The following is a 26,430-nucleotide window of genomic DNA, read 5'->3' as shown; positions in this document are numbered from 1 at the left end:
TCCCTCAACCCAACACACAATTTCATGAGCATTCATGGCCCACCATACAATTCCCATACCCAGATGTGGCCCTCGATCCAAAAAGTTTGCCCATCCTTGATGTAGGACAAAGCCCTTGGTCTTGACAAGAGGGTGTGCTCGCTGGAAGGGGAGAGGCTACGACAATTGAGGAGGAATCTAAGGCCATCCCTCAGGTCTGGGACACTCTCAGCAGAGCACAGAATAGAGCTGATGGAGCCTAAAAACCCTGCAATTCACACCCCTAGGAACGTTCCCCTCCCCCTAATAAACAGCAGCTGGATGGGCCTGGTGCTCTGGGAACCACAGAGCTGGCCGAAGAACCAGCGGAGTGGGTGCAGCCGTTGGGCAGTGAAAAGGAAGAGGGGACCCTTCACCTGATACAGACCCCAAAATTCAGTAGGTAATAGGGGAACATTTCCCCTGACTTCCAAGGGGAGGAATGCTGGGTAGCATGGCTCATACCAGATATTATTCCAGGCTGGGTGCACCAGCAGGGGTCTGGCAGGTGCCCTCAGGAAAATGGACCACAAGTCCCACACACCCTGTTTCTGCAGCCTGCTGCTTGTGTGGTGCTCAGCACCGCAGGTGTTTCACTGGAGCACATGCTATAGTGCAGGGGTGGGCAAACATTTTAGCTCAAGGGCCACACTGGGGTTGTGAAACTGTACGGAGCACCGGGTAGGGAAGGCTGTGCCTCCCCAAACAGCCTGGCCCCCCACCCCCTAGCTGCCCCCTCCCACTTCCTGCCCCCTGACAGCCGCCTCAGAACCCACTGACCCATCCAACCCCACCTCTCCTTGACCCCTAACTGACCCCTCCTGGGACCCCTCGTCCCTTATCCAACCCCCTGGGACCCCACCCCCTATTCAAACCCCCTGCTCCCTGACTGCCCCGACCCCTATCCACACCCCTACCCCCTGACAGGCCTCCCAGGACTCCCATGCCTATCCAACTCCCCATTCCCTATCCCCTGAGCGCCCCCCTCAAAGCTCCGCCCCATCCAACCGCCCCCTGACTGCCCCCGGGATCCCCCACACCCTTACCATGCCACTCAGAGCAGCATGTCTGGCAGCTGCGCCGCCTGGCCAGACCTAAACACGCTGCCGTGCTGCCCTGCAGGAGCGCACAACCCTGCTGCCCAAAGCACTGCCCGCACGGCGGCATGGCTGCAGGAGAGCGGGCACTGCGGGGAAAGGGCTGGGGGCGAGCCTCCCCGGTCGGGAACTCAGCATCCGGACAGGACGGTCCCGCGGGCCGTAGTTTGCCCACCTCTGCTAGAGTGTGTTGTAAGGTTACACAGGTGGCACTTGGATGTGGGGAACAACAGCAGAAGAGCCTGACCAGAGGCTCCGAGCAGCCAGAGCCGCAGGGCTAGAGCTAAAGGAATCAATGTAAATTCTGTGTGACAGAAATAACATCCCTGGGAGAGACGTTCACCCAGGAAGGGGGACAGGTAGCTCACAGCATGGCTGTGCCTGCGCCCATCACTAACTCGCCTGGCTTAGCAACTAGGGCAGGGTGCAAGGACCCTTGGCATGGCGCTGAGCTAGCACGTGTCTGGATAAGGCAGGGAGGGGGAGGGGAGGAATGGGACAGGAGATTTGACCCACTGGAGGGAGGAGGGGGCAGCTTGGCTGTTTGCCAGGGGCTGAGGGGGTGGCTGGGTTGTTCCAGGGGTGGACGTGGTTGGCCCTGGAGAGACAGGGAGGGGAGGATGCCCAGCCGTGGCTGGGTCTGGGAACCCCGATGTGTCACCCCAGTGGGCTCTGGCCAGGATGGGAGAGGAGCTGGCTCTGTTTTTGGCTGCCCCTGCAGCTCATCAGGGCCTCCACAGCCCAGTCACGACGTCTGCTCGGCCCAGGGGTCAGTCAGCACCGGGTGGCTTTGCACAAACCCCAGCTCAGCCCAGGCTGCCCCATGGGCTGTCTGAGGGAGGGAGTCTGTGCAGGGAGACAGGGCAGGTCTGTAAGTGCAGAGCCAGTTCAGGAATGCCCAGCAGACTCTGCCCTTCTCAGCCTCAGCGTGTGGGATACACCCCCTGCACCTTGATCACTAATTATTGCTAATGAGGTAACATTTCCTGGCCCCAGGCTGGGCTCAGCACCCTATTGTGCTGGCACCTGGTGGCCAGTCAGGGTAATGCACAGAGGGTGTCCTGGAACACGTAAGAAAGGAAGGTATCAAATAAAACATTGGTTAAGTTAATTGCTCAGCTGATTACCCAAATCACCTGCCTTAGGGGTCTTTGGATATTCACCTCTTAACGAAAGGAAAGGACTCAGATTTGATTTACACTTTTATTGGCTACCCTTATCAACAGCAGCCAAGAGCATATAATATAAAAGAATGCACAGAAGCACTGGTTTATGATTGGACTGAGAGAAATGGGAAAAACGGAACCATCCAGGTTTTAAGAATCACATAACACATCCATAGCAGAAAGCAGCGAAATTCCTATTCAACAATTATCCTTTCACTTTGTTTGGAATTTTGACCAAACCCCTTAAAGCAGAAGGAACCGCACTCAAGCCCATTAGTAAAATTCTCCAGTTGTACTTGACTCAACAATGCAAAACAATTCCAGGCTCATGCAGAAGGGTGCCCAACCTATGGCTCCTGAGCTGTACAGGGCCCACCAGAGCATTTCATAGGGCCCAGAGCCTGCTTCAGCACAATATACTAAGGGCCAATTCAATGGCCTTTTAGCATCATGTTTCCGTCATTTTAGTTTACACAAGTGTGTAAATAGACAATGCTGTACATAGGCTGTTTCTAGATAAATGCATATGAAATAAGCTGACCTAAAAATATCAATCAATACAAGTGACTTTAAATCTTATTAAAGTATGTAGAATCTGTTTGGCACACACAAAGTTGTGCTTAGGTTTATGTGGCCCTCCTGTGTAACAAGGTGGTGCACCATTGCATAAGAAAATTTACTCACATGCCAATCCCCCAAGGTCCCCTTCCCAGTGGATCTGTTGCAGTTACCCCTTTTAACCAATACTCACACCAGTTATATTAGCTTAGAATCTGGTAAACTGCTAAACACCCCTAACCACCTAACAAGAACTCCATATTTTTATGACAGGCTGCATGTAGTTCAGGAGACTTTCACACGTAGTCTTATTTTTCTGTCTGTATACAGCTAAAATCCCCGTTCAATAATTATCCTGTGAAGGTGACTGCTTGGAATTTTGACTGAGTCCCTTAAAGCAGAAGGAAAACATTCAAGCCCACTAGTTAAAATCTCCACTGTTGCTTGACTCAACATCTGAAAACAATTCTAGGCTAATGCATAAAACAACGTGAGCAATTCCTCACATGCCAACCCACCATAGTCTCCTTCCCAATGGGTCTGTTGTAGTTACCCCTTTTAACCAATCCTCGCACCAGTTATATTCAGGATCTGATAAACACCCCTAACCACCTAACAGGAACATCTATATTTTTATGACAGGCTGCATGCAGTTCAAGAGGCTTTCACACAAAGTCTTATGTTATGTCTGTATACACCTAGAACTGGACAGGCAGTCTGCAGCCGTTAACTACTGGGGATGTACAGTGTTTAGGAATTGTAACTTGTTCTATTTAAAAGCTGTTTTACAACAAACTTTATCAAAACAAGGGCACAAACTATAACTCTGGAAAAGAGAGAGAGAGAGTTAAAGGTGCCTAAATGAGGGGTCCTTAATGTCACCAGGAGTGAGGATTCCCAAGTGGCCGATTCAAAATTCCAGTCTTGTTCTTTTTTTGGCTTTCAGGAAGTGAGGTGCTGAAGGAGACAGGCCATTTTATCCCCTTTCTGCTGTGAGTTCAGCTTGGTTCTTTCTCTGAGAGAAGCTGGCATGGACCAATCAAACGGTGACCCATGCTTGTGATGAAGACTGGAAATGTCCAACCAAAATGAGACTCGTGTCCTTCTCGCCACCCAGCCTCAGGTATATCTTGTGAGTTCTTACATGGAGGTCTTGAAAATTCCAGTCTCTTTTGTGCAAAACTCCTGGTGTGACAGCAGGTTGTGTAGGACAAGTTAGGCCATAGCCAGGAGTACGGCCATCTCGGGACAGCCAGTGAACACCTGCTGCTCAGCTCTGCTCAGTAACCTCCTTTCACAGATTGCTTTCCAAGGGCCCTTCTTGCAATGCACTTTGATCACCACTGCATCCTATGTTGGCCAAGCTGCAGTTTGCCCTCGGCACTTTGCTGGCTGCTGAAATGACCAGTTTAATTTCAAATGGAGTTTTACACAAAGTCTCGCCACATTCTTTGATGCTCTTTAAACATGTTGGAACAATCCACTTTGCAGGACCATGGAGTGACTTGAACTGTTGTTCTCCAGCAGGCTGGGACAGCTCGATAAACTGACATCCTGGTCTCCTTATTTTACAATTGTGGCAGGATCTCTGTGTGTGGCCGTGTGTGGCCTGTGCCTCATTGGTCCAGCAGCTACATTTCTGATTATTTAATTGTGACTAACTGTTCTTATCAGACATTTTTCAGTTTCGTCCCCCTTTACTTCCTGCCTCTCCCACCTCAGGGGTATTTCACTTATTTGTGGTAACATGAGCATGCTTGATGGCAAATATTATCTTACTTCCTAATTTTATCGCTAATTAAAAAAGTCAATACGAATGCAGCCCCTTTATTTCCCTAACAGGATCACCCCTCGGCAAATCCTGGCATAATGTTCACAGTGTTTTGCCGAAAACATTACCAACTTCTAGCTGACTTTTCTTCTCAATTTAATGTCATTTCATCAAAGTATTTTAAGCCATCTAGTACACCGTCAATTCCCCCATGTGAGAAAGGATTTCAGCTTGGATTTTCCCACCCCAGGAGAGTGCTTGAAGCACTAAACTGTTAGAGAGGCACCGCCACTGTCAGTGACTGGAAGATGGGTGGCCGGACCTAGCAGAGCAGGATCAGGCCCAGTGGTTGGAGCAGGCATCAGTAGCCAGGAATCCGAGCTCAGGCTCAGGGCAGGAGTCAGAGGGCAGGTGCCAGAGCCCAGGGTCACAGCTGAAGTCAGGAATTGGAGCCGAGGGTCAGAACCAGGTTACCTGGCGTGAGGCAAGGCTGAATCCAAGGCAGGAGCAAGGCTTGGAATGAGCAGGAGCTATCTCAGCTGCGGGTGAATGCGCTGAGCAGCTGCTGACCTGCTGCTGGACTCAAGAGCTGCTCTGTTGACTCTTCCAGCCAATCATGTTGTGTAGCCATTTACGCATCCTGCTACAGGCTGACCGTGCTCATTATGTTACCATGAGACTTGCTCTGCTGCGGGTCCTGGATTCTGACAACCATCTCCCCCTCCATCCATTTTGTGTGGGGTTAGGTGTGTCCTGAGAACACTCCTGGATCAGGCCCTGCAGGTCAGACAGACAAGGGAATGGAACCTTCTGGGGTGTTGGTGTGAGGCAGGTTCCCTAGTGTCATGCAGCTGAGCCCCTGCTCACTGGCAGAAACGTAGGCACCTTGCGGCTTTACTGGTGGAAATGTAGCTGTCGAGGCACTCTAGGCACCTACAGAGTCAGGTGGCAGCTGAGCGGCGTTTTTCTGAATGCCCAGGTGCCCCATGCTGGACTTGGAGGGTTAAAACGACACCTAACTCCTTTTCATGGATCCAGCCCAGAAGGTGCAGTTGTACCAGACTTCACAGGGGTTTCTTACAGACTCTGTTTCACATGAGGCCAGGGTAAGCGAGCCAAGCAGAGATACTGGAGCATCGTCTTCTTCTCAGAACATTTCTCCTGGATTCATAGACTGGTTTAGAGACCAGCTCCATTCCAGTTAGTTTTGCCTGAAAAGAAACCATCTAACCTGACATAGTGTTGGTGGAAGGGACAAGCTTTTGATTCACCAGAATCCTGTCTGATCTGATTTGGTCGGTCTCACTGCTGTTTGTTGGTTTAAGGTGTTAGTTTGTTTTTGCTGGGCTCACCCATATCTAGAGATTCTAACAGGGCTGGGCCAGGTGTGTCTGGTTTTCTATGGGCATGCATAGGCGGTCTTGGTGCTGTTATATGGACTCTTCAGCTCTGGGTTCAAAAGCCTTGGTCAGAATATTCTGAGCATCTTCTGCAGCGTCATCCAGAAATCTCTGCAGCATGTAGTATGTGGTCACAAAAGAAATCCCTCCCCCTGCTAGGGAGTCAAGGCCTGGTGCAAAATCCAGAAAAAGTTTCACCACCATCAGTGCTCCACATAGAGATCTGGAAAGCAGAGACAGTACAAACTCTTTTTTTATGGCTGAGGCCAGTGCAGAGTTTCTGATAGCAGATTTCAGCTCTGCAACAGGCTTGTCAACCTGCTCAGCCAGTCTAGTGAGATACTCTTCATCCAAGCCAAAGGCCAGGCAGTAACGCTTCATGTGAAAAACCAAGATGGCTACATCACAGATGAGAGAGAGGCCTGGAACAGGAACAGCACCAATAGCACATGACAACAGGGCCACTTCCCAAATATGCTTCTGCAGTTCAGCCTTTTTATTCTCCAGGATCTTTGCTGAGATGTTGGGCATGGCCAGGATGAAAACATGCCTCTTCTGATCATCCAGCTCATTCTTCAGGGTCTTCTGCAGGAGCTGGAAATCATAGTTGTCCAATTCCCAGTTGGAGAGGAGGAAAACCCGCGGGGAGGCCTCGCCTGCTTCTCTCAGCTTCTCTACGCAGTCCTCCCTGATCTCCTGCAGGGTTCTCTCCCTGTTGAAATTCCTTTTCCTTTGTTCAGCCTTCAAGTCAATATCCACTTTGCAGCGCACGTAGTAAAACCTCTTCCCCAGCCTGTGAATGGCACGGGCCAGGGTGGTGTCGTGGGAAGTGAAGCGCGTAGCAGTGACGATAATGAAGAAGTCATAGTTGTTGAATTGTACCTGATTAAGGTAATTGTCTGCCTGAAAGTTCGGTGTCCCAATTCCTGGCAGGTCCCATATTGTCACATTTGGGAATCTGGGGTGTGGATAAGCCTTTCGCTTCATTGTTGTTTGTTTCACCCCAGTCTTAGCAGCCCCTTCATCATCATCATGCAGGCCCCGGATGGCGTTGACGAGGGATGATTTCCCTGCACCTGACTCTCCTGTGATGGCGATGTCCAGTGGGGTGTTTTCTAATGATTCCAGCTTCTCCTGAAGTTTAGCGGCTGCTGCCGTGAGGTTTCCACTCACAACAATGGCCTTCAGTTCTTCAATTTCTGCTCTGGAGAGTCTACCAGCCATGGCAACCCTTTGGTGGTGGCTCAGTTGCTCTTACCACAGATCTTAGAAAAAGGAAAAGAAAAATTCCAGTGATTTATTTTTATCAGGATAAATCAGATCAACCCCTTTCCTTCAGGACCTGCCTCTGGTTGGGGGAAAGGTTCATTTTGACATCAATTTTAACCATATGAGGTTGTAATAAAGTTTAACACAGGCTGATTTTCCTAGAAGCAAACACCCAACCTTTAGGAATAGCAGATGCTCTGGGATGCTTGATTAAATTAAAGAGGCGAAAATCAACAGCCAAAGTTCAGTTCCAAACTACCTGCTCAGTACACTGTATTTTCAAAACATTCCCATACACACATTGCAGCTTGTCCCTAGCATGCTGAGCTGGTGAACTGCAGTGAACCTGCCGACTCATGCCTGGATCTTTTCCCTCCACCCCAGTTGAGCTGCAGGGAAATGATCTACCAAAGATCTCCAGTGGAATGGCGCTTCACAGCAATTATCATATCACCCTACAGCAATGGCTTTGAAAGACTCCACAGAGACATGTACAGAAGGTAGATTATTGCTTTTATTTGGTAATCATGTACTATTCTTAATTTCCTGAGGGGGTGAAAAACCAGATGTAGTGGAAAAGATCAGCCTCTGAACATTTAAATATGTCATAGGGACCTTAAAAATGTGTAGTAAAGGCCTAAAATGCTTTTCATTGCACATTATCATGATATTAATCCAGCCAGAAACTTTGCTGGAAGTTCAGGTGGCCCCCAGACAGAGCACAAAACCCCCAAACACAGGAAATAACACAGATAATAGTCCATGATCTGTGCGGAACAGAGCACATGCTATTAAACTTACATCCCATTATGTATATTGATACATCAATACCATCTCTGAACAAAGACCACAATGCACGAAACACAGCCTGAACTGTGACTCAAGAAAAGAAAAATGAAACCCATTTTTTGGTAAAAAACAAACAAACAAACAAAACCTACCAGCTTTAGCTGCCATTCATTGATAAGTTATTTTATTAAAAAATTAAGTAAAAGGGAGACCTAGCTCTAATCATTCTTGGCCTCATTATCTAATGTAGAGCATGTGTGAACCAAAAATCAGACCCCAGAAGTTTATTTTTCAGTAAAGGAATCACCTCAATCAGTTAACATTCTAAAAAGTTTTTTTCTGTTCATATGAAGTTGCTCTGCACCCAACCTCCACAAAAAGTTCCAACACTTTATAAGTTTAATGTCTCTGTTTCTTATCACTTTTACAACATTTCTTTAAAATCAAAGTTTAATCGTCCTGTCAAAAGAAACAAAACTTGCTACTACCATAATGGTGGCATTGTCATCACTCCCCCAGAGTAAATGTCAGAACGCCGGTTACTCTGCCTGAAGGAGATGTTGTTTGTAACTCCACAGTTAATGTGGATTGCCAGTATGCACTTCCTACCCCATTTGTCCCAAGCAGTTTTGCCAATATTTGGGATCTTGCTGGCTGTTTCCATTAGCAGGAGAACTTGATGTAGGAATCATGTATTTCTTTGTTGCAATCCTGATTATTTGCAAAGAATGTGCACAAAGGGCAGGATTCACAAGGGGGAAGTTAGGCATTGCAAGGCTCACCATTGCAGCACCTAACTTTGATGTGATCTGCCACCCTGTGAATTCACAGCCCCAGTCAGCTGCCCAGGCTCATGCAATGCCTGGCGAGAGTCAGGAGCCTAAAAAGGGATTCACAGAAGACCCTACTACACAGACCTCCCAGATCCCAGCACCCCTCCCTGAGCTGTGAGGATGGGGGAGTAGTAGTAATACACTTGTTAGTATTCATCACTATGCAATTTTGACAGGTTTCCACGCCCCTTTTAGGCTTATGTCCCGCCTTCCCATCCCATTTCCGTTGGCGCCGAAGTATGGCGCTGACAGCCATTTTGAAAAAATGTGTGTGTGTACGTGTTTGACTAGGGGAAGTATTGTGTATGTTTGTGCTTGGGTAAATGGAGAGAAAAAGGTTGAAAGAAGAGTGTAAAGACGAGAAAAGAAAATTTGAGTAAGGTGTAGAGAAAAAAAGGAAATTTGAAAGCAGAGAGGTAAGTTATTGAAGAATAGAGGCTGGTAAAAGCAGGTTATGAAAGAATAGATTTTTTTTTTAAAGGGTTAGTTAGTTTGAAAGAAGAGAGGTTTTTAGTGAGTTTGAGTAAGGAGAGATGATGGTAAAGGCTTAGTTTGGTAGGCTAAGAACAGAAAATTTTGAGATAAATGTAAAAGGTGTATTAAATATTAGGGTGGGTTAAGAAAAAACATTTAAAAACATTAAAAACTAGGTTTAAAAAGGGAATTGACTAAGGCAAAGCCTGTTTGGTAAGCACAGGATAAAAATGCATTTAAACTATTCAATACCAATGTAAAAGCATCAAAGAATCCTGTGGCACCTTATAGACTAACAGACGTTTTGGAGCATGAGCTTTCGTGGGTGAATACCCACTTCCTCAGATGCATCTGAGGAAGTGGGTATTCACCCACGAAAGCTCATGCTCCAAAACGTCTGTTAGTCTATAAGGTGCCACAGGATTCTTTGATGCTTTTACAGATCCAGACTAACACGGCTACCCCTCTGATACTTAATACCAATGTAGGTTAAGAAAAAAGCCTTTAAAAACAATAACAATAACACAATGCATAACCAACTCGAGCCCCCACCCAGTGACCTGGGACACTTACACATCACCACCCCCGGGCGCCTCTAAGAGGCAATACTTCCCCTCTCGCAAGCATGGAGTCTGAGTGTAGCAAAATCTTTTTAATAAAGGAGGGAAACTATGCAGCTTCACATTGGAGAAACACCACAAACAGGATTATAACACAAACCATAAGCAAAAACTTACCTCCAAGTACGTTTGGCAATGTCCTTTCCCCCTTAGGGTCTTAAGTCCAGTCATCCCAAAGTCCAACAACCCAAAAGTCTCTGGTCAATACCATCCCAGAGTTCAAAAGTTTATCTGCAGAGTTTTATCCCCCAAGCCTTAGTGGAAATAGGGGGGTAGGCCCACACAGGGTGTTAAGGGGCACCTTACATGGGCCAGGGCCAATTGCTCCGCCTCTCCATGGAGTTCTGCTGCAGCCTTCATCACGACCAGCTCCACTCCACCAGCTGTGCCAATCCTCCAGCCATCCCTGCAAACCACTCTGCTCTTTGTTCCGTGGGCTGCTCCAACATGCTGCAAACTGCTCCGCTCTGCCAGCCGCTTAGCGATAGATCTTCAGGCTCCCCCACTAGTTAACCCAGCACTCAGTGATCGCAGCTCAGTAAGCTTAGCTCTTTTAGTGATTTCAGCTTGTAGTAGGGGAGCCCCAGTGGTGCACCATTGGCCCAACATGAATTCAGCTCAGCAGCCTCTAGATGGACTCCTCATGGAATTAAAATTAGCTCTACTCTTCAACAGTCGAGAAAGAAGGTGCTGCAGTTGGTGTTCCAGACCCTCAAAAGAGGCCCATGCCATCAGGTACACACACCAGTCCCCAACCTCTCTCATTTCAATAAGTTTTGGCACCCATGTCCCTTGTCTAGCAAGTGCTACTTAATTGATATTGAGACTTCTCTGTCATAAAGCAGTCTCATAGTTCGTCATTCACATAATCAGGGTGGCAACACTTTATTCCTCCTGCCTCAATAACAAAGAAATTGGAGATCCCAGAGCTGTCAAAATAACCATCTCAGGCTGCCCTGGGCTATGCTAGATGGGGTGGGTGTGCCAATGCAAATACCTAAAATTCCTTTCCACACTCCCCATAATTCACCACCAGATGTCAGGGTAGAGCTCATCCTGACTCTGCTTACACACGTTAAAGTTACATTCAGTTTTGCAAAGGGATAATGACTTGAAAAGACAAACCTTAAACACATCCTTTCTGTATGTGTTGTAATAAAAAAAGAGCAAGCAGAAGCACCCTAGGCTTAAACCCCAGGTTTTTAGTAACAGACAGTTTATATTCCTCTTATTTTGTAAACCACTGGATTAGAGGGAAAGAAATTGCTTCTTCTCCCACTTTTTAACAAAGAGAGGTAAAAGTCTTGGAAAGAAATAAACACGTGAAAAGACATGCCTAAATGAAGACACAGTTCTTTGGTATAGGTGTTTTAATAAAAAAAAGAGCAGGCAGAAACAGTCTAGGGTTATAAAAGTAATGTATAGTGACAAAAAAAGTTGCCCCACCCCCTAGGTTTTAGACTAGCACTGGTTATTTTTCAGTAAAAACTGTGAAGCTGCAGCAAAGCCCTGCTCTGCTCTAACCTAAACAACCAGGACCCTGTAACAAAAGCTGAACAACACATACTATAAACCATTTTAAAATGTGTTTTTTGAAAGAATGTCTTAAACCCCCTCTTTTTAACATATTAAATAAACACATGAAATAACAAACCTACCTGAAGACACATTCCTTTATTTGTAGGGGTGTTTCAATAAAAAAAGAGCATGCAGAAGCACCCCAGATCTAAACCCGCAAAACCCTTACTAAGAAAAAGTTTCCCCCCAAGGTTCTTAGTGAGAACCACTTGAAACAGCCTTTGGAAGGTAGTGGATTAGAAAGGAAGAAGATCCCTTTGAAAAACAGGCCACCTAAAGACACTTTTTTTTATTTAGCCCCCTTGGCATAAGTGTTTCATTAAAATGTAAAAAAGCAGGCAGAAGCGCCCCAGGTTTTTAGTAACAGATGGTTTATATACTCCTTATTTTGTTAACCATTGGATTAGAGAGAAGTTTGTTTCTTTTCTCACTTTTTAACAAAGAGAGGTGAAAGATTTAGAAAGGAATAAACACTTGAAAAGACAAGCCTACCTGAAGATCCATAACCTTCATTTAGTCCCTTAGGCATAGGTGTTTCAATAACATGTAAGTCTGCAGAAACAACCCAGGCTTAACAACACAGAAAGCCTGTTTATAAAAGTTTTTCCCCTAAGTTTAGGCTAGCACTGGTCATTTTTTTTTTAGTAAGGACAGCAGACTTTTGCAGCAAAGCAAATATGAAGACAGAGCCCTTTATTTAACATTTTTGCATGCATGTTTTAATTAAAAAAAGAGAGCATGCAGAAAACACGCCAGAGTGAAAACCCCAAGTTTTAAGTAACAGCTCGTTTATATCCCCCTTATTTTGTAATCCAGTGGATTAGAGAGAAGTTTATTTTCCTCACCATATATTTGAAGCATTATGTTTTTATAAAGTTTATTATGGAAAAGCGGTATTGCCTGAGCTGTAACAAAACAAGGCCCCTCTTAGCGATATTTTGTAGAAGTTTTGTGAACTAAAAAAGCTTAAGATACTAGCCTGTTCTTTTAAAAATAGTGTTTTTAAAGTACCAAAACAACAACAGGGTAAGAATATGAAAACTGGCAATTAAAGGGAGTTTACATATGTGTTTTCATAACCCCCCCCCCCAGATTGCTTTTTAAAGTTTGGATTTATACAAAAAACACGAGAAAAAATAGATTATGTAAAAAAGTTAGCCGTTTTTTACCAGAGAGATGGAGCCTTCCTCAACCCCCGCACTACACACACACACACACACACACACAAACTTTTCTCCTCCCACCCTTCCCCCTTTTTTTCTTCGTTTTTTAACTGTTTTTTAAAATCTAAACCAAGGACAAACTTTTTTTTAAGAAAGCCAGAGCCACAAAGATCAGGCCATGGGGGTAAGAAAGCTGCCCTGAGTTTTAGGGGGCATGTTGATAACTCTTTTAGTCAAATGGTTTTGTAGGCAGCCTGTCTGTGTAAGCTGTTATGCTTTAGCATGGGCAAACCTTTATTATTTGAAAGAACTTTTCCACTTTATGAGGTATTATCTCCCCCCCATCTTACGGCCTATCAGAAATATTAACAAAAACAAGCTAAAAGATACATTGTAGCAAGGAAGTCCATAAAAACACGCTCTAACTGTTAGTGTTTTTCTTAGCAAGATTTTGTAATTTGCTGAACGAAGAAGATGTTCAACATTTTGCATTAAACATTTATCTGTCGGTTTGATGATTTCATCTAAAATGCTATTTGGGTTCTCGGCCTCTGTCACTTTGTTCACCAGTTTTACCCCTAGAGCTAAATGTTCCTGGGTTAAACAGAGGCACTGCAGCGCGTATCCCAGTGTGATGATGATATTTAACACACTCTCCATACGCATACTGCTGCTAGTTTCTTTAATTTTACAATTCACATAATCTAAAGACCCATACACGCAGTGTTGTAAAATAAAATGCCAGCCTAAAATAACTATGTAAAACCTGTTTTTATGGAGTTCCTTGTTCCTTACTCAATCACATCCAATAACCTTTCTTTCCTCTTTTCTCTAAACCTTATTCAAACTTTCTTTTTTCATCTTTACACTCTCTCACACTTTTCTTTCAACCTTTTTCTCTCCATGTATCCAAGCACAAACATACACAACACTTCCCTTAGTCAAACACATACACACATACATTTTTTCAAAATGGCCGATGGCGCCACACTTCGACGCCAATGGAAACGGGGTAGGAAGGCGGGACATAATCCCGAAAAGGAGCGTGGAAACCTGTCAAAATTGCATGGTGATGAATGCTATTGAGTGTATTACTACTCAGGTGTGTAAATCAGGGCAGGAAAAAAGCCTGATGCCTGAATCTAATTGCTTTTCTTATTGAACTGCATATCCCAAGCACCTCTTCACTTGTCAGGATGAGAGGGAAATGCTCTATTTCAGGGAGAATGAAAGGCCTTTAGGGAGTTGATGGTCCAGAGCGGTGGCAGGCAAGGGCCTGGATGAGGGCTGGATTCAGCCATTGGTATCAGCTAGTTCTTTTTTGTCATTGAAATGGATTTTGGATAATGGCTGACATCCCAGCCCTCATGTAAAATGCTTCCCTGTGGCCTTTTGACCTGCAGACTCAGGTATCTCACTGCCGAGTCCCTATACGGGGAGGGGGAAGGCTGCAGAGTGAGCTCCCACTTCTGCTTGCCACTGTCATGCTGGAGCCTCCACATTTATTTACTGACCAAATTTGCAAATTTTTGCAGAATTTTAAAATATTGTGCAATGTTTTGTTGCTGAATTCCCTCAGGAATATGGGATGCTGGGCAGTTGGGGGTCTGTGAGAGGGGCACTGGGCAGTGGGAGGGTGTCTGTGGGTGGGAGATTGCTGAGCAAAGGGATCTGTGGTGGAGATCTCTGGGTGAGGGGCCACTGGTCATGGGGGTTGCTGGGTATTAGGGGGGTAGGGGTACTGGGCAGGGGGGCGGTGTGGTGGGGCACAATGGCAGTGCAGGCCTGGAGTTGGGGGCGCAGGTGGGAGGGAAGTGCAGGAGTTAGGGGCAAAGGAGGCACAATGAAACTGTTTTTAATAAAGTGCATGTGGCAAGTTTTCCAATACTGTGAGCTTGTGTTTGTGCTGCTAAGAGCAAGTCAGACACAGGGGCACCAGTTGAATAATACTGCGCTGGGCCCCATAAATCCTAAGGCCGGCTCTGGGTACAAGAATGCATTGGCCCCTTGTAAGATAAGGATTGGATGACAAGACAATGGGTGAGGAGGTTTTGTTTGAAGTAGCAGGTACAAGGAGCAGGGTGGTAATTAACAACATCTGGAGTATGATACGTAACTTGTTTGTATCCATATATAAAAGAAGTCCTATGAGGGGCATCTTTGTATTGGCTGAGGGGACATTATTCTTGTGCCCTGACTGAGCCTTTACCCTGTGATGGGCACACGTGTTAGTATCCCTGTGACCCACTGGACAGGGCACTAGTGCTGTGCTTTGTGGACAGTGAACCTGCCCGAGCACCTTTGCCACCGAACCGAGCCTTTGGGCTCCTTGTGAATAACACCCAGGTCTGCGGGATCGGGAGCTTCCTTCCTCCTTGTGCAGCTGACACAGGAACCGCAGTGCTGAGCAGCCATAACAAACGTAGCCTCCTTAATCACTTGCTGCAGCCCCATAACCTCTCACCGCAGCCCCATAACCTCTCGCCGCAGCCCCTTCCCAGCGCTAGGCAATGAGAGTGGAATGGCAGCGACACTAGAGCTAAGGGAATGGCAGTTTTCCCTTTGATAGCGGCGTGAAGCATAAAGAGCATTAAGAGCCTGTGTGTGCAAGTGTTGCTGATCTTTCCCATCCTACACAAGTTCTCAGAGATAATCGCTAATGGCTCAGAGACCCCTTCAGCCAGTTCCTTGAGTATTCTAGGATGTATTTCATCAGGCGCTGCTGATGTGAAGACATCAAACTTGTCTAAGTCATTCTTAACTTGTTCTTTTCCTATTTGAGCCTCAGCCCCTGCCCCATTTACACTGGGGTTCTTTCTGGGGGGCGAGGGGGCTGGAACAATTTGTATAGTGCAGGCGCTGACAGCCATTAAACCAAACTGCAAACCCTGGATATAATGGAATCCACTTCAAGCCAGGGGGTGCAGCAGCAGCCCCAGCACCCGTAGTTCCAGCCCCTCTGGTTCTCTCTGTTAGTCATTTGATCACTGCTAACTTTTCTGGTGAAAACTGAAACAAAAAAGACATTTAACATTTCGGCCGCGGCTGTTTCCTGTGATTGTCTTTCCCTCCTCGTTGAGTAATGGGCCTAGCCTGTCCCCGGCCTTCCTCTTCCTTTTCATGTATTTGTAAAAGGTTTTCTTGTTCCCTTTTCTGTCCCTAGCTAGTTTAATCCATTTCTATGTCTTGGCCTTTCTCATTTTGTCCCTACATGTTTGTGTTGGTTTTTTATATTCATCCTTTGTAGTTTGACCACTTTTCATAGGACTTTTGCATTTCAGTCTTTTGGAATTATTAGTGATATTTGAATTTATTAATATGGGGAACTATCAAACACTCATTGAACCATAAATTCCTTTATTAAATCCAAAGGCCAAATGGTATTTACACAATTGTTCAAAATATGCCTAAAAAGCCTAAATAATAAGCAACTTACTACATCCAAACTGTAACAAAACATTTATAAACATTTGATCCAGATACTTACTAATGGGCTAAGTCAAAGGTTGCTTCTACTCCAGTTTTTCAGCTCCAGCGTGGTCAGCCAGGTATTAGCAATGACCCCTTTGAGAGTTTACTTTTTATACCCTTTAACAAACAAGGGATGTCATTGCCAATTACTGACTCCAGCTAACGACCAGTCTGAGATCATTCGCCCTTATTTCCAGTCTTAATCCAGAGAAGATTTACAAATTCTTTTCTTCCCAGCGCCTTTCTTCCTGATCTCATCCTCTCCTCCCCACTGACCAGCACCTTTTTCCTTGCATCTGGGTTCACATAAGACAGGGGTCGCCAACCTGTGGTTCCGGAGCCACGTGTGGCTCTTAAGAAGTTCATATGTGGCACCTTGTATAGGCACCAACACCAGCGCTGGAGCTACAGGTGCCAACTTTCCAGTGTGCCGGGGGAGCCTCACTGCTCAACCCCTGGCTCTGTCACAGGCTCTGCCCCCACTCCACCCCTTCCTATCCCCTCCCCTGAGTGTGCCATGCCCTCACTCCTCCCCTCCACCGCAGAGCCTCCTGCAGGTCATGAACCAGCTGATCCGGAGGTGCAGGAAGGGAGGGGGAGGCACTGATCGGTGGGGCTGCTGGTGGGCTGGAGGTGCTGGGTGCGGGCAGGGAAACTGATGGGAGGCCGCTGACATACAACTGTGGCTCTTTGGCAATGTACATTGGTAAATTCTGGCTCCTTCTCCGGCTCAGGCTGGCCACCCCTGACATAGGAGATAATGGTATGTGGGGTGGGGGGTGGAGGGGGTCCATGTTGGCTTCTTTTCAGAGAGATTCTTTTTTTTTCTAATTGAAAAACATCTGCAGTCACTTACTCTTTGACCCAGACTTCATTCCTTTAGGCCTCAGAACTCATTATTTTCAAGCCCTTGCTCCCATTAGCTAGTCAGGGCCTTTCATCACAACACCCACATATTGTGTTCTTAACCAAACTTGAGCTAACGCTCATTCTCTAATTAAATGTTTTTTGTGTTGCTCCTTTGAGGTCATTGAAAATCTGGTTAAGCCAGTGAGGGGGGGTCTCTTACCCAACTTCCCATCTCTCCTACACATTTGTATAGTTTGCTCTTCTGCCCTTAATTATGACTCTTAAAAAACCTGCCAACTCTTTCCCCCCTCAGACTTGCTCCCACAGGATCCTACCCACCAATGCTCTGAGTTTGCTGAAGTTTGCCTTCTTGCTGTCCATTGTATATTCTGCTGTTTTCTCTCCTACTCGTCCTTAGAATTTGTTAATTAGCTTCCTTAGCTGTCATCCCCTAGTGCCCCTCCTCTACTTGCACTACATTGATGACATCTTCATCATATGGACCCACGGAAAGGAGGCCCTTGAGGAATTCCACCAGTATTTCAACAATTTCCACCCCACCATCAACCTCAGCCTGGACCAGTCCACACAGGAGATCCACTTCCTGGACACTACAGTGCAAATAAGTGATGGTCACATAAACACCACCCTATACCAGCAACCTGACTGACCGCTATACTTACCTACATGCCTCCAGCTTCCATGCAGAACACATCACACGATCCATTGTCTACAGCCGAGCCCTAAGATACAACCACATTTGCTCCAAACCCTCAGACAGAGACCTACAAGATCTTTATCAAGCATTCTTACAACTATAAAACCCACCTGGGGAAGCGAGGAAACAGATTGACAGAGCAAGACAGGTACCCAGAAGTCACCTACTACAGGACAGACCCAACAGGGAAAATAACAGAACATCACTGGCCATCATGTACAGCCCCCAGCTAAAACCTCTCCAGCGCCTCATCAATGATCTATAACTTATCCTGGAAAACAATCCCTCACTCTCACAGAGTGGGAGCAGAGCCGTAACTAGGCATTTTTTGTGCCCGAGGCAAGAATATAAATTGCGCCCTCCCCCAGGGCTGGTTCTTCAGCAGCAATTTGGCGGTGGGTCCCTCAGTCCCTCTCAGAGGGAAGGGCCTGCCACCGAATTGCCACCAAAGAATGAAGTGGTGGCGGCAAAGCCAGATTTTGGGAGGTCAACTCATGATTTTTGACTGCTTGGGCTGGTAATGTTGCTTACAAGATGATCTTTGGTTCCAGTCCAATTCCAATCCAGAGAGGGACTCAGAGGTTAAGAGAGAAGGGAGGTGCTGGATATCAGCAGTGGTCACTAGGGATTAGCAAGTGTCCTGAGAATGCTGGGAGTTCAGGTCTGCAGGGCAGGATCAGGGGTGGCAGGTTTGTAGAAATTTTGGTGGTGCCCAGAACCCACCTCCACCCAAACTCCACCCCCTCCCCACCTGCCCAAGGCTCTGGGAGGGAGTTTGGGTGAGGGAGGAGGTCTGGGGTGCAGGCCCTAGTCTGGGGCAGGGGATTGGGGTGCAGCCTCTGGGAGGGAGTTTGGGGATGGGAGGAGTGTGGAGGGATGGGGTGCAGGGGTGAGGGCTGTGGGCTGTGGCTGCAGATGAGCAGTTTGGTGTGTGGGAAGGGCTCAGGGTGAGAGTAGGGGTGAGGGCTCTGTCTGGGGCTGGAGATGAGGGGTTTGGGGTGCTGGAGGGATTCAGGGCTGGAGCAGAGGGTCAGGGTGTGGGGGGATGAGTGCTCTGGCTGGGACTGGGGATGAGGAGCTTGGGGTGTTGGAGGGGATCAGGGCTCGGGCAGAGGCTCAGGGTGTAGGGGGATGAGGGTTCTGTCGGGGGCTGGGGATGAGGGGTTTGAGGTGTGGGAGGGGCTCAGGGTGAGAGTAGGAGTGTTGGGGGTGAGGGGTCTGGCTGAGATTGGGGATGAGGTGTTTGGGGTGTTGGAGGGGCTCAGGGATCAGACAGAGAGTCAGGGTGTGGGGGGATGAGGGCTCTGTCAGGGGCTGGAGATGAGGGGCTTGGGGTGTGGGAGGGGCTCAGTGCTGGGGCAGAGAGTTGGGGTGTGGGGGTGAGTGCTCTGGCTGGGACTGGGGATAAGGTGTTTCGGGTGGTGGAGGGGCTCAGGGCTGGGGCAGAGGGTTGAGGGTGCGGAGGGCTGAAAGCTCTGGCTGGGGGTGTGGGCTCTGGGGTGGGGCAGGGCTGGGGATGAATTTGGGGTGCAGACAGTCTGCTCTCGGACAGGGGCCAGAGAGTAGGACTTTATCCCCGAAAGTGTATCATTCCCCATTATCTTGGACTATTTATGGTCCCTCAAGGAGCAGGCCTGGCGATCTCCTCTATAAAGATGCATCTTGCAGCTATTTCCACCTTCCACCCTGGGGAAACTGGCAGTTCAATCTTTTCTTACCCCATAGTTTCCACGTTTCTCAAAGGCTTGGAGCAGCTCTGCCCTCAGGTCAAGCACTCAACCCCTACCTGGGATCTAAACCTTGTATTAGCTAGGCTCATGGGTCCCCCCTTTGAGCCTTTAGCCACATGCTCACTGCTGTACCTCTCCTGGAAGACAGCCTTCCTCGTCGCTATCACCTCGGCTAGGTGAGTCTCGGAACTTCGAGCTTTGATTGTGGATCCCTCGTATACAGTATTCCACAAGGACAAGGTACAGCTGTGACTGCACCCGGCATTCCTCCCTACGGTGGTCTCTGCCTTCCATGTTAATCAGGACATCTTTCTACCAGTCTTTTTCCCGAAGCTGCACTCATCGCGTCGGGATCAACAGCTGCATACTCTGGATGTCCGCAGGACTCTCGCCTTTTATATCGAGAGAACCTAACCCTTCCGACATTCGCCTCAGCTATTTGTAGCTGTGGCTGAGCGCATGAAGGGCATGCCAGTCTCTTCCCAACAGATTTAATCTTGGGTGACATCCTGTATCAGGACATGCTATGACTTGGCTCATGTTCCAACTGGCCATCTCACTGCCCATTCTACTCGGGCTCAAGCCTCATCTGCCACTTTCCTGGCCCGTGTTCCCATCCAGGAAATACATCGCGCGGCTACCTGGTCTTCCATCCACACCTTTGTATCACACTACGCATTGGTCCAGCAGTCCAGAGATGATGCCGCCTTTGGCTCAGCGGTCTTACATTCCGCAACGTCTCGCTCCGACCCCACTGCCTAGGTAAAGCTTGGGAATCACCTAACTGGAATGGATATGAGCAAGCACTCGAAGAAGAAAAGATGGTTACTCACCTTTGTAACTGTTGTTCTTCAAGATGTGTTGCTCAAATCCATTCCAAACCTGCCCTCCTTCCCCACTGTCGGAGTAGCCGGCAAGAAGGAACTGAAGGGTGGCTGGGTCGGCAGGGGTATATATCCGGTGCCATAGCGGCCCCACTCCAGGAGGCGCCCAGCCGACCCACCGAGTGTTGCTAGGGTAAAAATCTTCCGAAGAACGTGCACGTGGCGCGTGCGCACCTAACTGGAATGGATATGAGCAACACATCTCGAAGAACAACAGTTACAAAGGTGAGTAACCGTCTTTTCCCTCTGAAGCACCTGGCCTTGACCACTGTTGTAAGACAAGGTACTGGGCTATATGGACCATTGGTCTGACCCAGTATACCATTCTTGTGTAAAAATTAATTATAATAATAAAAATGTTTAGTACAGAAACTCCCCAGTATAATGACCTCTCAAGATAGCAACAATGTGAGATAACAACCTTGGCAAATAATGCATTTTAAAAATCTTGGCCTACTAAGAAACATATTTATATAAGTTTCCATTCCCAGTCACAAATCTAGCATTCTGGAGCAAAGTGACTAAAATATAGTTCAACAAACAAATTTTAATTTAACATGCCCCTCACTTTTCCTTCCACCGCACTCCACTCACCGGTGTTGTCCTTGGTCAGTGGAGACTCAGAGTTCAGAGGTGCTTTCACGTGAGTACACCTTCCAGGTGGGGGGCAAGAAGGCATCTGGCTTGTTCCTCCAGCTGCTCACTGTTCGCTCTGGCCACGTCTGTTCGTTGTGCCACTGTTCACTCCACCGCTCTGTTGCCAATAGCCCTGCGCAGTCACCTTCTGCTGCCACCTGCCACGGTGACCTCTGCGAGTTGGTCTCTTGAGGTTCCACCAGCTCTCAGTGATTTCAGCTGAGCTCTCAGTGGGGGAACCTCGCTCGCTGCTAGCACAGCTTGGGCTGTCTCTTCCACAAAAACACTGTCCCACAGGAACACTGTCCCTACAACAGGACTAAGCACTTAGACCTGATTGTCAGTGATTTCAGCTGCAGTGGTCACTTAACAGAACAAAAGACTCTCTATGGAGCCTAATCAGCTCTGTCTTTAAACAGTGGAGAGGGACAGGTCCCCACCCTCTCTCTTGATGCCTTCAAATCATCACAGGCTACAGTTCTACTGCCCTTTACTCATGCAACAAAAACAACATTTCATCCCCCATTACCCCCCACATTCAAGTGGTTTGTAACCCAGCCCCAGCCAAAATCTATCACTTGGACAACACAGCTCTGTTTGCTGGATACCTAGGTAGATTAGGTGTGAATGTAAATACAATCTGGCCCTGAAGCCTTTCCCCACAGCCCCAGCTCATCACTAGCTGTCAGGGAGAGCTCATTTAGACTTTGCTTACAAATCATCATTTGAAATGATTAGGTTGGCCAACATCACTGAAATGAATGCACCGACATCATAAAAAACGACAGCTGTATAAGGAAGCAAGGAAGCTAGTCTATGTTCATACTTTTCAAATCTATTATACTTTTTCAGATACACGTATTTTACAATACACTGTATAAGCTTTTAAAGTGTGTATTAATGTTTCAGTTTAAATTCAGATTTCCAAACAGTCACTGAATTGGTATGTAACTAGCTCACAAAACGGGGGGGGGGGGGGGGGGTGGGGAAATTCAGGGGGAGTGTAGGGAAATCACTGCACCCGGCCCGGCCCCAGCTCACCTCCCTCTCTCCCCCGAACGCTCCACCCTCCTTCTCCTTCCCCTCCCCTGCTTCCTGCGAGTCAAATGTTCACGGGAAACCTGAATCAAGGAGCAGACAAGTAAGCCGGGCGGAGGGGGCCCAGTCCGGCTCCACTTGAGCGGCTCCCCCTGGCCCCGGTCGAGCGCCCCAGCCCAGTCCCAGCCAAGCACCCCCTGCTCGGGCTGGTTCCGGTCGAGCGGCTCCGACCTGGCCCAGCTAGGGACCCGCGGCACTGGTCGCGGTCCCGGCGGAGCGGACCTGGTCCCGGCCCCACACAGTGTGGTAAGGGGGCAGGGAGGGGGTGTTCGGTGGGTTGTGGGGAATGGATAGGGGTCAGGTTGGTCAGAGGGCAGGGAACAGAGGGATTGAATGGGGGCAAGAGTCCCGGGGGGCAGTCAGGAAGGAGCAGGGGTTGGATGAGGTGGTGGGGGCAGTCAGAGACAGAGAGAAGGGGTGGTTGGATGGGGCAGGGGTCCTGGAGGGCCATCAAGAATGAGAGGAGGGGTTGGATGAGGTGGCAAGGGGCAGTCAGGGGACAGGGAAGCAGGGGGATGGGTCAGGGGTCCTGGGGAGGGTGTCAAGGAACATGGGGGGTTGGATGGGGCATGACCCCCTGGGGGGGCACGACTCCCTCATGTAGTGAGGAGGGAACCTGTTGCTAATATTTTCACAGCTCATCACTGCCCACTCCCCAACAGACCCTAAATTGCCAGAGTTCCCTCTTCCCCCAGCAGTGTCCAAGCTACTGCCCCAGACACCCCCACTTCTCCTCCCACACGTTACCTCCCCACATTCCCCCGATCTCTGTCCCAGCACCCAACCTCTTGCACCCCCAACAGCTTTCAGCACCCCTGAATCCATCCACCTCAGAGGTGCGGCAGTATCCCCCATCTACCTGGCCACCTCCTGCCCCAGCCGTAGCGCTGCCCAGTTCTCAGCAGCTGCATGACCTGCTCCCTCCCCTCTGCTGCCCGTGGACCCAGCTGTGGGTCAGACGCTGCAGTTTCTGGCTGTCTGCAAATTAGCCCATGAAGTAATTTGCACAAAATGCCAGGCTTGGAGATGGTCACAGCTGGGCAGCTTTGTTCTGGCTTCAAGGGGCACCTGGGAATAGTTTCATTTTTCGCCTCCTCCCCAGAGCTGGGCGCAGTCTCCAGTCAGGGTCTGCCCACTATCCGGAGGGGATCCCACCTCCCGGCTCCTACTCGCTATTCACCAGTCTCCCCAGCCCAGGGTCGCGCTCGCCCGCTTAGCCACAGCATCCCCGGGGGAGGGGGCAGGGGCGAGCTCACAGGCAGCTGGTTCCACAGGACACCTGGGACCTTCTCAGAGCTGCAGCTCGCCAGGGTCCCCCTCTGGAAAGCAGAACTCCCCCCCCAATTGGTTACAGACGCTGCAGCTTCCCCCTCCCCCAGCCTGTGGGTGATTGATATTCTTTGTCCCTAGATTGGCACCTTGCCGGGGGCTGCAGGAAACCTGGAGGAGCCCAGTTCGCCCGGGGATCTGGGGGGCTCTCACCGCACGACCCCTGCTCCCATTTGTGCCTCCTCTGCCCCATCCGACGGGGCGAGTTACCTGCTCGCTGGGCCTGTGGGAAGCTGAGGAGCCGTTCGCCTGGGCAGAGCTCAGCTCAGCTCAGCTCCGTGGGCAGCAGCCTGGGCTCTCTGGAAAGGATCCCTTTGCTGTGAGGCTCTGTGCACACCAGAGCAGGGACTCTCACCTTTATAGGAGGCTGGTCTATGCTTTTACTTTCCCAGTCAGCCTCCCCGAGATCTCACTGGCAGACCCAGAGGGCGGTGCCAGCAGATGTCACATGGTCCTTAAAGTGGATGCTACTGGCTTCATGCCTTCAGCTTCCAGTTTCCCACATGGTTTCAAGGAAATTCAGTCTCACTGGTTTCCAAGTCCTGTTTTTCTTCTCAGTCACGATAGGTAGAAAGATCCAGGATCTAATCAATCTATGAGCCAGCGAGCCCGGCCAGACCCTGGCTGCAAGCGCCCGCAGCTGGCCCTGCCCAGGGGAATTGCTTCCACCAGCGCAACTCAGAGTCCATCCTCCTGCCATGCAGGGAGTCTCCGGGCTTCTTGCAGTTCAGAACTGGCCAGTGCAGGGAGAGAGGTGAAAAGCAGCGACTCAGAGTCATGGCCCCTAGGTTCCATCCCCAGCTCTGGAAGGGGAGCACAGTCTAATGGTTAGAGCAGAGAACCAACCAGCTCCACTAGAGCAGCAGCGATAGTTGGCCTCAGGTCTCTGTGTCGAGTGTCCCCTTGGGGCATTAGCAGAAGATGTAAAATCTGTTTTGTATTTTACCTAAAACTGCGTTTTGGTTGAAGTGCCTGGGAGAGCTCAGCTCGGGTCGCAAAGGCTGGTGCAGGTCCACGTTCCCAGGATGCAGTGGGAATAATGAGCTGACACTGGCCAGGCTTCTGAGCAGTGCGGGGGGTGTATTACTGGGCTACAGGGCTGGAGTGGGGGCAATTGGCAGGAGCCTCCCTATTGGTGGGTCAGGAGTGGCTGGGGCCCATTGACATGACCCCACTGAGTGTGTCCCAGCCTGGGGATGCTGTGTAAGTGCAGGGCCTGCCGGAGGCTGGAGAGGCAGCTCAGGCTGGTGCTTTTGGAAGGCTCAGTGACGCCACAGTCCAGGTCGTACCTTGAGGTCCCCGTCACACCCCCTGGATCCATTCACCCCAGGAGCGCGGCAGCATCCCCAGCCTACCCGGCCACCTCCTGCCCCAGCTGTGGAGGTGCCCAGTTCTCGGCAGGTGCATGACCTGCTCCTTCCCCTCTGCTGCCCGGGGACCCAGCTGTGGTCAGACGCTGCAGTTTCTGGCTGTCTGCAAATTAGCCCATGAAGTAATTTGCACAAAATCCCAGGCCTGGAGCGGGTCTCAGCTGGGCAGCTTTGTTCTGGCTTCAAGGGGCACCTGGGAATAGTTTCATTTTTCAGCTTCTCCCAGGGCCAGGTCTAGGCACCAGCGCTCCAAGCATGGGTTTGGGGCACCATTTTCCAAGGCTCCCCTCCCTTTTGTTTTTGTTTTGTTTTTTTTGCTTGGAGTGCAAAAAGCCGGGATCCGGCCCTGAACCAACACGTTCCCCGTCAGCTGAGGCTTTCAGGCTGTGAAAACTGGCTGACCCCCCTTAATAGATTACAAGTGGGCAGTAGGTGGGGGGGGGGGAGTAAGTGCTGCTCATGGACACAGTAGCTTGCATTTTTGCACTATCTCTTTTCCTCTGCCTCAAGGCAGGAAGATCCTGCTCCTAACCAGTGAGTTCTACTTAGAAAAGGGAAACATGAGACTTTACACTTACCAATCAAGTATTAACACGCAAAGGTCTTTGTCTGAATGTGTATAAAGGTTTGTGAAATTTGTGTAAGACAGAGTCTTTTGTACCAAGGTACAGGCTCTCCTTTTTCTGCGGAATAAAGCATTTTTCCTTATTCCTGTCATCCCCGGAGCTGAGCCCGGGTTGCGGCGGCGAGAGGGGCTCAGCTCCGGGGGACGATGCGCCGGCTCTCCAGCGGCAGGGCAGCCTGAGCTGCAGTCCAGCCTGCGTGTGAGGAGCCGGGGAAGGAGGGAACTGGGGCCCGGGATGCAGGGAGTGTCCTGCTGCCGCTGGTGCTCTGAGTCTCCCCAGGGCAGCGTGACATTTCCCCACCCGACTGGGCTGTGCAGGGCGCCGCCGGGCTGGGCAGGGGGCGCGGCTCCCAGTTTCCAGGGCCGACGGGGTGAGTGGCTGGGCAGCCCCAGCTGCCAAGGAGCTGCCCCCTCCTGCCCCCGGACCCAGCCCGCTGCACACCTACCGCCTCAGCCCCGCGCTGCCTGCCCTGGGCGGGGAGAGGCAGAGCCCAGCTCCGAGCGGGGCAGCGGGGGATACTGCCCTGCCGGGGGACCCCTGCAGCTCAGGCACTTGGGGGCTGGGGGGTCAGTGTCTGTCCTCTCGGCTCTGCCTGTACCGGGCTGGGGAAGCAGCTGTCAGCGCCTGCCCCTCTCAGCCCTTGCACCCCCCATCCCGCTCGCAGCCCCTCCACTTATCGCTCCTTCGCCGCACCCCTTCTCCTTGTACTCTCTCTTCACCCGCACCTCTCCCCTTGTACCCTCCCCCCGCCCTGTCCTCCCGCACCCCCCCTTCCCCTGCACCTCTTCTCACGCAACCCTCCTGATACCCCCTCTCCTCCACCCTCCTCAGTGAGTACCTCACACCCTGCTTCTTTGCCAGTGTAGAGCCCCAAGCACCCCCACACCCGCTCCCCTGCCTGACCCCTCTTTACTAGATGCCCATCCCTTTCGCGGTACAAGGTTTGAGGGTTAGTCCCTCTGCCTTCCATGTGCATTTGCAGC

General features: G+C 49.5%; 1 protein-coding gene across 4 annotated transcripts; it reads right to left on the bottom strand.

Annotated features, from left to right (window-relative positions):
* Window positions 1-1,072: 1,072 nt before the first annotated feature.
* LOC115640454 (interferon-inducible GTPase 5-like) lies at window positions 1,073-23,855 on the bottom strand. Of its 4 annotated transcripts, none has more exons than XM_030543201.1 (2): window positions 23,662-23,855; window positions 1,073-7,275 (listed from the first exon to the last, which is right to left on the bottom strand). In XM_030543201.1, exon 2 carries the CDS (start codon window positions 7,232-7,234, stop codon window positions 6,041-6,043), a length of 1,194 nt encoding a protein of 397 aa, XP_030399061.1. In that variant the 5' UTR covers window positions 7,235-7,275; window positions 23,662-23,855; the 3' UTR covers window positions 1,073-6,040. The 4 variants fall into 4 exon arrangements, with proteins under 4 accessions (XP_030399061.1, XP_030399063.1, XP_030399065.1 ...); XM_030543203.1 differs by lacking the exon at window positions 23,662-23,855 and adding an exon at window positions 20,983-21,023; XM_030543205.1 differs by lacking the exon at window positions 23,662-23,855 and adding an exon at window positions 19,637-20,013.
* Between the last annotated feature and the right edge of the window lie 2,575 nt (window positions 23,856-26,430).

This window comes from Gopherus evgoodei, unplaced genomic scaffold (assembly GCF_007399415.2).
Source record: "Gopherus evgoodei ecotype Sinaloan lineage unplaced genomic scaffold, rGopEvg1_v1.p scaffold_31_arrow_ctg1, whole genome shotgun sequence".
Classification (NCBI taxonomy): Eukaryota; Metazoa; Chordata; order Testudines; family Testudinidae; genus Gopherus; species Gopherus evgoodei.
The sequence above is the reverse complement of the archived record's forward strand: the minus strand, read 5'-3'. Positions and strand labels throughout refer to the sequence as shown.